Source organism: Rhinolophus ferrumequinum, chromosome 5 (genome assembly GCF_004115265.2).
Source record: "Rhinolophus ferrumequinum isolate MPI-CBG mRhiFer1 chromosome 5, mRhiFer1_v1.p, whole genome shotgun sequence".
Classification (NCBI taxonomy): Eukaryota; Metazoa; Chordata; class Mammalia; order Chiroptera; family Rhinolophidae; genus Rhinolophus; species Rhinolophus ferrumequinum.
Window position 1 is genome coordinate 87131083 of NC_046288.1, and position 12963 is coordinate 87144045.

Genomic DNA, 12963 nt, shown 5'->3' on the forward strand with positions numbered 1-12963 from the left:
TTCTTTCCAGTCCATTGCCCACGGTGCTTGGCAGGCAGAAGGAAGCAGAAGGATCAAGGGGCCACCTTCACTTGCATGGCCTTGCCCCTGAAGTCCCAGGTCCAGCTTCAGGGGAGGCTGGCAAATAGTGTTTTCCAGTAAACCCAGGGTTCTGTTAGGAAGAGCAAGGACAGAATGGTGTTGCTGTGGGGAGCCAGTAAGCTCAACCTCATTCCCATAGACACCGTTCTGGGGTTCCCAAGATGCAAACACACCTCCGTCTCCTATCCCAGCCCAGGACCACCACCTTGGTGGTTCCAACGGGCGACAGGGGGCTGGCGGCCGGCCCCTGCCCCTCCTTCTGCGTGTGCCTGGCTAAGGCTGCTTCCAGCTGGAGGAAGGCACGTCTATCCACACTGTGCCCAGAGGCAAAGGTGTCCTGGCCCCTCTTCCCCAGGACCTTGTCCTCCAGCCTCGCCTCAAGCTCTTCTCCTGGGCTCACACCTTAGCCCTTGCCACAGCCAATCAGTGCCAGCCAGCCACCAGCCCATTAAAGAGCATCCCTCGCTTGCCAGCTCACTCGGTCTGGTACCCGACTACACCGTTCAGGCCCAGCAGGCCCCACAGACCAGTGATCCTGCGACTGTCCACTGTCCCAAGCTGCCCCCACCTCCTCCTCTCTTCCCGTTTAAACTTCCCATTCAAGCCTGATAGTCACTCTTACACACACCTGACTCCACTGGCCCTTGCTTTCTTCCTCACACTTTTGGGCAAAAACCCCAGCCTGCCAGATCCAACTCCACCTGGCTGTGCACCTGAGTGTGGCTGAAGTATCATGTTTCCCTGAAAATAAGACCGGGTTTTATATTAATTTTTGCTCCAAAAGACGCATTAGGGCTTATGTTCAGGGGATGTCATCCTGAACAATCATGCGAGGGCGTATTTTCGGGGAAACTCAGTACAGAGCCAAGCCCTGCTGAGTCCTCCTCCTGTCTGTCCCCTAACCTGACTCCTAACCCAATCCCTTCCCTAACCTGATTCCCTAATCCGGTCTCTAACCTGACCCTCTAACTTGATTTCCTAACCAGAATCCTAACCTCACCTCTAACCTGATTCTCTAACCCCCCCTAGCTGGGGCGTTTGTGCTGCAGGACATCTGGCCCCGCTTCTCTCGACTCTCGTCACTTGCCTAGAAACAGAGAGACTGTGGAAGGTTGTGTACGATTTGTGGGGAGCACGGGAAGAGGAAAAAGGAACTCCCAAAAAAGAAAGAAAAAGACAAAAAGAGTCACCGTATTAAAACAAACCGGCTGTGCCACGATTCCTGGACTCCAGAGTGAAGAGATGCAGGTCAGGATGACGGCCACTCATTTGGCATCAGAGTGTGCATGGCAAGCTGCTGGGGTGCCATACTTTTGTTTGTTTATACTTATTTTTATAAACTTGGAATGGCTACTTCAAACACAGTTTTTAGGTAAGTGGAAAACCCAGTGAGTTATTGTTGAAAAATAAATTTCTCTAAAATTCATGGGGGGGTCGGGGGGGGGGGGAATCGGTTAGCTCAGTTGGTTGGAGCGTGGTGTCAGTAGCGTCAAGGTTGCTGGTTGGATCCCCGGCATGGGCCACTGTGAGCTGCGCCCTCCTTAAAAAAAAAAAAAAAATTTCACTGGGCTGCAGATGGTACCCAGAAGCCCCCGACACAGGCCCCTGCCCCTCTGTAGAGACCCTATTTTTGGCTTCTCCCTCCCACCCCACCTGGCTGGGTCAGGGGTGAGTCATCCCCAGGGTAGGTGAGCAGTATTGCTACCTTTCTTTACACCTGAAGCCCCTCTCAATCCAGTGTCCTTCTAAGTCCTGCAAACAGACACTCATGTCCATCCATGGGTCACTGCCTCCTACTCGGCCCTGTCTCCGGGCAGCTGGGACCACACAGCATTGCCAGGGACCAGCTTTGATTTTCGTCTGCCCCTTTTGTGGGGCCTCCCTCCCTGCCCCTCCATGGCTCAACCCAATGGCAGCTACTAGCACTAGGGTAAGCATACGCCTCCACTTTGGGCATTAATATGCCAGTGCTGTCTGACACTTAAGTGCCTATCCACCTGACCTTGGGATGTAGAGGCAAGACCTACCCTTCTTTATCTCTTTTCGCCCCCGGGGGAGATGGGTAGGGAAGGGGCGTGGCTTTGTTTGTTGGCAGGGGAGGCCTGGGTTTCCAGCATTTTGATGTCTGTAGCGCTCACTGCCCACTGCCCACTTAGGCAGTTCACGTCCTTTTCAAAGCGCCGCGCACTAACTCGCGCCTGTCTCCCACCTGAGATGGGAACGCCAGGCGCATCCCGATCCAGCACCTGGCAGTTCTGGTTCAGGAAAACCACCGCAGGTAGGCTACATCTTCTTCCAGATGGTGACGGCTGAGTGCTGGGGAAACCTGCAGGGACGTGCCGTTCAACCAGCCTCTGAAGACTGGGGAGCATACTCGTGGACCCCAGGGCACAGCTGTGCACTGAGCGTGCGCTGCAGGACCTACACCTCGCTATGCCCTGGGATTCCATCGGCGAGCAGGAGGGACAGGCGGATGGGGCAAGAAGGATGGAAACCCCTTTCCAGACAGAGAACCGGAGAGGAGCAAAGGCTGGGAGGTGGAAAGCAGTGTGCGAGTCCCGAGTCCCAGGGAAAGGTCTGGTGCCACTGGATTGGGGTGCAGGCGGCGGGAGTGGCCTGCTGGGGAAGACCGGGTTCCGCTGGCCGCGGGAGCCTCGTATCCCCACATTCCCCGCAGCCTGCTCTCTCTGCGTGACCTCATCGACACCCCCCACGACTGCGAACGTGACCTCAGCTTAGGGAAGCGGAGGTTGGGGCTCGCCCTCCGAGGTCGGGAGCCGGCGCCTGAGCGGAGCAGGGCGGGTCTGCGGGCTCGGCCAGCCCAGACGCGAATGCCAGAGGCCCCACCGCGTACTGGGGGTGGGGCAGGCCAGGCCGGAACGACGGGTGGCGGACGCGGCGTGCGGAGTCCGCGCAGGGCGTGTCGCCCTGGACCCGGGGCCCCTCGGGGCTGCGCGCGCCGGCCCGGAACGCGGCCGAGGCGGACCACAGACAAGCGCGGCCGCCAGCGGCCCTGAGCCCCCGCGGGGCCGTCTGCCGCGCGTGGCTGCAGCGCCCGACCCCACTCCTCCCCTTGCTGCCCGCCGTCGCGGGGACGCGGAAGGGCCGGCCACGCATGCGCCGCCAGCTGCCTCAGCGCGTTCGGTCCGCAAACAGGGCGGCGGCGCGGCGAGAACCAGAATGCAACGCGCCACGGGGGCGAGCCGCGGGGCACGCCGGGACCGGTAGTCGGCCGCGGGGCACGCCGGGACCTCCCTCACCTGGTTGGCGGCGGGCGCCCAAGGGGCCCAATGGGAGCGGAGCCCGGCCGCCCCGCCCCGCGCCGCCGGACGTCTGGGCCGGGATATGGCCGCCGCCGGTGCCGGGTCCTTGAGCTGAGCGTCCGCCGCCGGGAGCTAACTGCCGCTCTCAAGCGTCCGCGCGGGCGGGCCGAGGCGCCGCCGGGCCGGCGAGGAGCCGCGGCCGCCGCGGAGGAGGAGGCATCAGCAGGAGGCTGGAGCAGCAGCCACCGCTGGGCGCATGGCGTCCATCTTACTGAGGAGCTGCCGCGGTCGGGGGCCCGCCTGCATCCCGGCGCCCCGCACCGCCGCCCGGAGAGGTAAGCGGCCGACGGCTTGGGAGGGGGCGCCGGAGGCAGGGGAGGGGGCGAGGCGGCTCCCCGCTGGGTGGGTCGGGCGCTTGGACGCGGCCCGGGGCCAGGGTCAAGCCTGTCGGGGTCACGCCAGGCTGGGCCTTGGGCGGCCCTGCCCCTCCGCCCCGCCCGGGCCCGGGCGTGGTGCGCGCGGCGGCCGGTGACTCACTCGCGAGGTGACCTTAGTCGCCCGGCCGCTGGCTGCTGCGTGCAGAGCGGGTTTAGGAAAGTTGTGAAGGGAGCGCGTTGACGGCCAGCCCTGGTACGGCCTCGGCGCTCCTCTCGTGGTTAAGCTCCATGGAACGTGGCACCCACTCAGGAGGATAGTCGTGCCCTTGGGTCACGTTCAGGGCTCCTGAGATGAGGTTGGGGGCGGGGGGCTCGCACACACTGGCGAGCAGGACCCGCGGGATTGTGGGACGTCCGTGGGACCCATATCCTTGTGGTGTCACTGGGCGTCTGTAAAGGGTCCCCAGTCCTTGCTGTGCGTGGTCTCGCAAAAGCTCATTTGTACCCTGAGCTTCAGTGACCCTGGCTGTGACATGGAGATCACACATAATGCTGGGCTCTTAGGGGGTCCACACGTAGGGCACCCACACTCTCACTCCTCTCTCTCTCTCTATTAATCTTTTTGAGTTTGCTCCTTATTGGTAACATTGGGCTAAAGATAAACTTGCCCTATAAAATTGAGAGACTCAAGTAAAGTGATATATTTCACGGTGCTTTACAGTTTACAAAGGTTCTCCAACACATTTGATTCTTGTCATTTTTAACGGGTATGGCTGGTTGGCTGCGTAGACCTCGGGAGCGGTCCGTAGTGCCTTGAGCAGCAAAGACTGACTGGGTGTGCAGTGCAGCTTTTTTAGCCTCTGCTGTCAGAGCGCGCTCTCTGATAACACTTTGCCACTTCACATTTTCATAGCACGTTTAGGGTTAAAAAGTTAGCTGAATTTGTTTTGTGGGTGTGTCATTTCAGGAACACAAATGTTTCCTGTAGTTCTGTTCATCGTGGCAGACACAAGGGGCATGAGAGTGGGTCAGACAGGCAGCTTGCTGTGGGTCCAACAGACCAGAGCCTGCGGGACCCAGGGCTGGACTGTGGGGGGCAGAGCACTGGACTTCGGAGAGGACTCCCAGTTGGGTGCTGCAGGCCTTTTCTGGAGTACATTTCCCTTATAGTTAACGCCTTACATCAGCATGGTTCTTTGTCACAATGAGTAAACCAACACTGATACATTATTAACTGAGGTGCAGTCTAACTGTTCAGATTTCCTTTGTTCTGATATTCTTTTCCTGTTACATACTTTCTTCTTGTCTTGCACACACTTTATTTATTGTTATCTATGTTCTTTGTCCCAGGACCCCATCCAGAATGGCACATGACATTTAGTCACACTTCTCTTCAGTCTCCTCTTGGCTGTGACAGTTCCTCAGACTTCCCTTGATAGTTTTGGGAAGGACCGGTCAGACACATTGTGCGATGGCCCTCGAAGGGGGTTTGCTGATGTGTTTCCCATGGTTAGACTGGGCTTGTGGCTTTTGGGGAGGAGCCCATAGAGGTGAAGGGTCCTTGTCATCACATCCTGTCGAGGCTGCCTGCTGTCAGTGTGACTGTGGCAGTCCACGTGACCTTGGTCACTGGCTGAGGTGGTATCTGTCAGGTTGCCCCACTCTGTAGGTACCTTTCCACAGCGTGCTCTTTGGGAGGAAGTTGTGTGCAGCACACACTTGGGAGTGGGCCGGGGTTGCCCAGAGGTGGGCTGAGCAGCTTCACCAAAGACTGGGTGTGAGAGCAGTGGCCGTCAAGGGACACTCCCAGCCTCTGGCCATTGTGAAGCCGGGGAGGACTGGGGAGGAGCAGGCTGGGGCAGCTGGGAAGCCTTGGAGCTGATGAGTGTGGGTGCCCATGCACCTCTGGGTCCGTGTGCCCACTGGTATTCAGGTACAGGTGCCCGCGAGGAGCTGGAGGAAGGGAGAGAGGACGCCGCCTGGAGTAACTGGGGGAGAACCCGGAGAGCGTGGCTTCCGAGAAGCCAGGTGAAGGATGGTGAGGGATGCGCAGAAGTGCCTCTCGTCTCAGTCCTCTGTCCTTCCTGGTTCTTGCCAGAGCTCCTAAAGTTGTTGTAATTTCCTGAGTGACAGGGTGTCTTTTGTTACTCACATGAGCCCCTTTCCTCTGACCTGAGTTTATGCTAATGAGGTACCTGTGATTGGAGAGCTGAACCTTCCAACTCCACCCCCAAACTCTTGGTGCAGCCCCTGAGACTGAGTTCAGGGCCAATGGCCAGGGATGTAATCAATCACACTTAGGTGACAAAGATTCAAACTCTTGAACAGGGAGGCTTGGGGAGCTTCTGGGTTGGTGGCACTTGCTGATCATGGGGACAGGGGCTCCTGCACTCAGGGCTCTTCTTGACATAGCGCTATGTACGTCTTCATCCGGATGCTCACCTGTATCCTTCATAATAAACTGGAACAGTAAGTGGAGCGCTCTCCTGAGTTCTCTGGCATCCTAGCAAACTCTCAAAACTGGGGGTTCTTGGGAACACCTGAGTTTGTAGTTGGCAGAAGTGTGGGCTGAGGACCCTACTTGCAACTGATGTGTGAAGTGGGGGTGATCTCGTGGGACTGAGCTCTTAACTGGTGGGTCTGCGCTAACTCGGGGTAGAGTCAGAATTGAGTTGTAGGACATGCAGCTGGTGTAGGAGAGGTGCAGAATTGGTTGTGGCAAAAAAGAAAACAGAAAAGCTTCCAGGAGGAGGGAGTGGCCCATGGAGCACTCCCTGTTGTTGACGGGGAGAGGAGGACAGGAGAGAACCTGGAAGCCCACCCTGGGGTTTCCTCTGAGGGATGGGATGGAAGCCTTCAGAGTGGGGTGACCATGGGAAGGGAGCAGGTAGGACGGGGGGTGTACAAGTTCAAGCCACTTAGAGATGTGGGGCAGGGCGGAGCCATTTCTGAGTGGGGCGGGGTGGCTGGCCCAGGGCAGGGGTGGAGGGGACAAGCACAGGTGGGGCAGGCTTCTGTTCAGGACAAAGGGGCAGGTCCTCAGTTGGAGCGGTGTGTTCTTTGCCATGTGCTTTTTATTTTTGACTGAAAATTTAATGTTTAATGGGAATGGCCTTTTGCACAAAAAAGTGAGAGTTGCCTGTGTTGACAGTACTCGCCTCCTGCTAAATTACATAAGTGACAACTGGAAGTCTGTCCCCAAAGGGTCCACGGGGAGCAGTTTGGGTCTTCCTTGAGTGCCAGGAGTGGTGCCTATCCCCCTGCCCTGTCCATCTTCCCCCCTCCCTTCTCATGCTGGCTCTCAGACCTGCTCCTGGCACTCCTGCTGCCTGAAGGGCTGTGACGCCCGCCTGCCTTTCCAGGCGCGCTGCCTGGTCCCCGTCAGGACCACGCCGCTGGCCCGCCCTCCTCCCATCTCAGTCTTGGCCCCACCGCAGGCTGCTTCCCCAGCACAGGGTTTGCTCGCAGGCAGGCCCAAATGTTGGTCATGTGAAGCATAACGCTGAAGTTATGCCTGTGGGGACTAGAGTGAGTGAGCGGAAGCATGAAAAATACATCAAAATCCTAAAATTGTGCTGTACTCTCATCAGTATTATTTACCTAAGGAATGGCTTACCATGGATGTTTGTTTTCCAGTAATTCTCAGCCCTTGTCCTCTCATTGGGCAGGGAGAGCATTGGGTCATTTGGACCTGTCCCTTGATCGCTCGTGGGCTGCCTGTGCACTGGGGGTCATGTGCACGCTGTCCTCTGCCCGCCAGCGCCAAGCTGGAGCAAGTAGGGAGTGGGGACACCTGCAGGCCCCGACTCCCCAGGCCCTTGGCTGGCAGAGCCTGGTGCCCTCACTTGGGATGCGAGGAGCCAGGGTCTGACTCAGGCTCCCCTTCCATAGTGCCACCCTGAGACGCTGTGTTCCTAACTGGGGTGGCCCTGCACTTAGCAATGCTCTGAAACCTTCCAACAGCAGAACAGGCTTCTAGGAACTTCCTCTACAAAAGAGAGCAGCGCAGGCCGGACTCTAAAGGACATTAGCATAAAGGGTCTGTTTGAGACTGATTTTCTGGTTTTTCCTTTGCAGGTGGTCTGGGGGATCGCGCTTGCCTTAATTGTGCCGGTGCCGTGGGGCTGACGAGCCGTGTGTAAGTAAATGGATCACGTTCTGCCTGTTTGGAAAGGCCTGAAAATGCCTGAGTGATGCGTGACTCAATTTGGGGGGACGGTGGGAGACAGGAGATCCGACTTTCCTGCTCTGCGTTTTTGCTCCTTTCAAACCTTTACCTTTTCATTATGAAATGTAGAGCCACATCCATTGGTGACTCTGTGGAAAATCAGTGAACACTTGTGATCCCCGCGCCTGTTACAAATAGTGTCAGCATTTTGGTACATTTTATTCTGGGCTTTTTTCTTATGTATCTGTTTTTGAAAGACATTCATTTCACGGTCCTTGGAGTATTCTTTTTTTTTTAAAAGATTTTATTGGACTTTATTGGGGAACAGTGTGTACTTCCAGGACTTTTTTTCAAGTCAACTTGTTGTCCTTTCAATCTTAGTTGTGGAGGGTGCCGTTCAGCTTCAAGATATTGTCCTTTCAATCTTAGTTGTGGAGGGCGCAGCTCAGCTCCAGGTCCAGTTGCCATTTTCTAGTTGCAGGGGGTGCAGCCCACCATCCCTTGCAGGAGTCAAGGAATCGAACTGGAAACCTTGTGGTTGAGAGCCCACTGGCCCATGTGGGAATCAAACCGGCAGCCTTTGGAGTTTGGAGCACGGAGCTCCAACCCCTGAGCCACCCAGCCGGCCCCTTGGAGTATTCTTGAGCTGGGTCAGCCTGAAGCGGGGGTGGGGATGGTGGGGGGCTCGAGCTGGGGGCCCTTCACCAGTGCTGTGCCAGACTGGATCCCTTGGTCGGTTCTGTTTGCTGGCTTCCAGTTTTCAGCAATAAGTACTGGCAGACGGACCTGCTCCTTTTCATTGATGTTGGTGATGGAGCTTCGGGGGTGCGAATGGGCGCTGTGCTGGGAAGCTGATTCCTATTCTGAAGGCCCCTCACCATGGGGGGGGGTGCCTTCATCGGCTGCCTGCCGCTGGCCACCTTCTTGGATCTCAAGCCTTTAAAGTGCTCAGTGAGCAGCCAGCCGGGGCCTTGCATGCATCAGCGAGTGTGTGTGGCCAGCCTCAGGCAAGCACAGCATCAGGTGGGGACACAACAAAATCTGTTTAAAAGCCCCGCCCAGCACCAGCCCCAGTCCCCCAGCCCCCCAGCTCTCCGCCCAGCTCTTGACTTTTATGTTAAGTAGGTTTCTCTTCTGCAGTCACAAGACTGTTGTCAGGGGGGTGGTTGTTAGCTCAGTTGGTTAGATCGTGGTGCTGGTAGCACCAAGGTTGCTGGTTCGATCCCTGCATGGGCCACTGTGAGCTGTGCCCTCCTTAAAAAAAAAGAAATCTTTTTATGCTGTGGAACTATTAACATGTGAGCATGGGACAGCTTGACTCTTGCCGAAGCATGCCTTTCTAGATTTCATTCTAAAATGAACTGATCTGTAGGTGGTATTTTAGGGGCCTGGGACCCAGCAGTATGGCCCGGTGACCTGGGGGTATGGTCATGGTTACCATGAAGGATGTGGCCCCACAGGGCCAGCTTTCAGGGTTTTTCAAGACAAACTGGAAATCTGGATTTTGGCGTGTAGTCTGGGTTTAAAGTTCTGGTGGTTACAGCAGGTTAAGGACTGGGTTCCCTGCTGCGACCAGCCCCAGGTGTGGGGGGCGGCACCTTGTATCAGGGGCGCCAGCAGCTGGCAAGGCCCTCTTCCTGTCTCCCTGTGGGGGCGGGGCATCTGTCCTTCTGGGGCAGTCTACCTGTCATTCACCTTAGTGAGTTCTCCAGCCAGCTGTCGTCTCAGGGACCAGGCCTTGCATGCCTTTCTTCTTTCTGGACTGTTCTTGTGAGTTATTTTAGTTCTAAAATGGTCATTTTGGGATTGTAACTAGAATGTCATTAAACCCATAAAATCATTTGGGAATGTTTACTTTTAAAATGACATGTAGTGTTTCCAGTGTAAGTTGTTTTCTGTATTAAGACTTTTCTTTCTAAAAAAGGTGTGTCACTTCCTTTGTATGGGCCACATGCATTGCCTTTCGGACAATTCCTGGATGTGTTCTATTTGGTGGTGTTTATGGACCTCCCTTTTCATTATCTTTTCTAAGTGATTGTTGCTAGCATGTGTGCGGTATGATCAAACAATATGGTGAATGTTTAAATAAGAAAAAACTTATTACAGTAAACGGCACATTGCCATTAATCCCCCTCAAACTATTCCCCCTGGCTTCGAACACACAAATACCATCATTCTTGCCACTTTCTGAAGCAGTTCTGGAAGTCCTCTTTCGTGAGTGTCTTTAGCTGCACTGTCGTGGTTGCCTCCATGTCCTGAATCATTTTGACTTTGGGGAAGAGACAGAACTCGCGTGGTATCAGATCCGGTGAATAAGGTGGATGAGGACACACCATAATGTTTTTATTTGACAGAAATTGCCATTAACAGAAGCCATGTGTGACACAGAGTGTTGTCATGATAGAGGATGATTTACGGCACACTTTAAAACACACCTTCTCTCAACTGTAGCTCACAACCGGCTGACTGCACTGAACAAGTTGAAATTTATCACACACTTTGTTACTAAGGTTCGACGACGGCCTCTTCCCATATTGAAGTTCCCTGCTTTTCCGTTGGATGGCACTCAGCAGCAGCACTCACTGTATTTCTTGATCACAATGAAAGGCTCCGTATCACACATCGCTTCTGGTACGGCAATTTCTGTCACATAAAAACATTACAGTGTGTCCTCATCTACCTTATTCACCGGACCCTGCACTGCGCGACTTCTGGCTCTTCCCCAAAGTCAAAATGATTCAGGACATCGAGGCAGCCACGACAGCACAACTAAAGATATTCACGAAAGAGGACTTCCAGAACTGCTTCAGAAAGAGGCAAGAACGATGGGATAAGTGTGTTCGAAGCGAGGGAGAGTATTTTGAGGGGGATTAATAGCAATGTGTCTTTGATTGTAATAAGTTTTTTTTTGTGTAAACATTCACCATATTGTTTGATCACGCCTGGTGAGTTACTAATTTGTATCTATTTTCTTGTGCCTGGCCACTCACCCAGCTCCATTCATTAATTTTTGCTCCCACTGTAACACCTTTTTAGTTAATGGTCGTGGGTCCTCCTAGTACGGATAATTTTTTTTGTCTCTTTCTTCCCTGTGCTTTTGCTCCTGTTGTGGTTTTAGGTCTTAGTGCAGTAGCCAGATCTGTTGTCAGACAGTTGTAGCCATTCCTGCGTTCTCACAACAGCTGATGTAGAGTCTGGTGTTTACTCTGTGTTGGTAGCTCCTGGTTTTGAGTACTCTTTCCCATGTCTGTTTATTCTTATTTTTATTGGGAATGGATGTTGAGTTTGTCGGGTACCTTTTTAAGATTCAAATGCACCTGCATTTAAGGTTCAGATTAAAACATAAAAGCTGAGTGATACATTCACAAGTTTTAGAACGTTGAACACTTTCTATAGAAAGTTGAACAGTGAGAACTGTAAAGTTGCTTTATTGAACTCATATAGTTCAAATTAGGAATTACAGACGAGAGTCAAAATCTTACATCAGTCTCAGCATCCAAACAGTGGTATTTTTCATCTTGATCGCACAGTGGCAGAAATCTTGAGTTATACAGATAAGTAACTGCAAGTGGCAACCATTTGCGTGAGTTGTTTCGCAGTCAGTCTTCAGGTGAGATGGTCCAGACCCCTGCTGGGTGAGTAGGTGGAGAGGTTCTGTCAGCGCCGTGGACATGACCCAGCCACTGTTGACTTCCTTTATCATGAGATACCGACAGAGAGGAAGCACCCAAGACTGAGAAGCAGTCAGATGGTAGTGCAGCAGTTCTGAAACCCCGTTCAGTGGGAAAACCTGAGTGGACGTGAGGCTCTGTGTCCTCTCAGGTCTCACTTGGTGTGACTGCTCAGACAATTGGCGGCGGAAATGTGAACACGTTGGTGACAGGTGCTCCCCGCCCACAGCAGGCGCGCTGGAGGTCGTGTGGCCTCCAGGAGCTGTTTGAGGGGCGCTTTGTCCTGCAGGCGAGTGTGGTTTCACCTCCTGTCTCTGGCAGGGAGGTGTCCTACACCTCTAGAATCATCCCTCTCGGTCGTGGTGCTGCTGGCACCACATTGCCCTGCTGATGGTGTGTCCCTGAGGAACTGGGGGTGGCACCCTCTGTGGCCCGCGCTTGGGCCATTGACTTGGCACGCTGTCCCCTTCTAGCCCACATGTTACCACAAGTTTAGTGGTCCTCAGGCGTTGTGCCTGTGGCATTTTCACAGCTGTTTACGAGAGTCGAGGAGGTGCTGTGGCCGCAGCAGGTCTGGGTCCCCAACTGCTGTGCCTGCTATCCAGCGGTCGTGCGGCTCATGCCAAATGCTGCTCCTTTGCAGGCACTGCTAAGCGTTTCTCTTCTTGGAGAGTTTGACAAGATGTCTGGGTTGAGACGCATGCAGGAGTCAGCTTCCTAAAGCGAACAGGCGACTAATGGAAGCCCCCATGCTTTTTTTTTTTTTTTTTTTTTTTTTTTTTTTTTTTTTTTTTTTAATTTATTGGGGTGACAATTGTTAGTAGAATTACATAGATTTCAGTTGTGCAATCCCATGCTTTTTAATGAGACTGCGCAGGCCTTCCTCTGGTGACCATGTGTTTCTTTCTGAGATGTTGCTTTTGCCAGAGGGTTTCACCCACTTTGAAGGTGACATCGAGAAGAGGCAGGAGGTGTGGTGACTCGGTGGTGGGAGGCCATGCCTGCTGGCCCCACTCAGGGCAGGGAGCGGGTGCTTCTCAGGATGCTGCGGGCTCCGGCGGCTTAGGGCAGAGCAGACTCCCTTCTCGGTCATGCCATCTGTGCCAGCTGCCCCTGGAAAGGCAGCAGTGTCGAGTGGTTTTGTACTGACAGGAATTTTTAAAACAATAAATTAGTTTTATGCTTTTGAAAATACTTAACCCTTTGTGACTAGAGTGTTAGTGTTAGTTGTCTCTGTCACATGCTTGCAGGCAGCAGGTCTGCGCCCCCCCCCCCCGCCCCCCGGCACGCCGCGTGCGTTTCTGCTCAGCTGCCTTCACGTCTGCCTGCTGGCTGCCCCTTGCAAGTGCTGGCATCACGCCTTCTCATGGGAGCCACTCGCTTCCTTGCTAAGTGAGGGTTGG

General features: G+C 54.3%; 1 protein-coding gene across 3 annotated transcripts in view; it reads left to right on the forward strand.

The window, feature by feature from the left end:
• The first annotated feature begins 3428 nt into the window (after nucleotides 1-3428).
• The window catches only part of LETM1 (leucine zipper and EF-hand containing transmembrane protein 1), a 34612-nt gene continuing 25077 nt past the window's right edge, over nucleotides 3429-12963 (forward strand). For all 3 annotated transcript variants that reach the window (XM_033105668.1, XM_033105669.1, XM_033105670.1), the window contains exons 1-2: nucleotides 3429-3679; nucleotides 7799-7859. In XM_033105668.1, coding sequence (XP_032961559.1) covers nucleotides 3601-3679; nucleotides 7799-7859 — 140 coding nt within the window. In that variant the 5' untranslated portion in view covers nucleotides 3429-3600. The remainder of the gene's footprint in view (nucleotides 3680-7798; nucleotides 7860-12963) is intronic.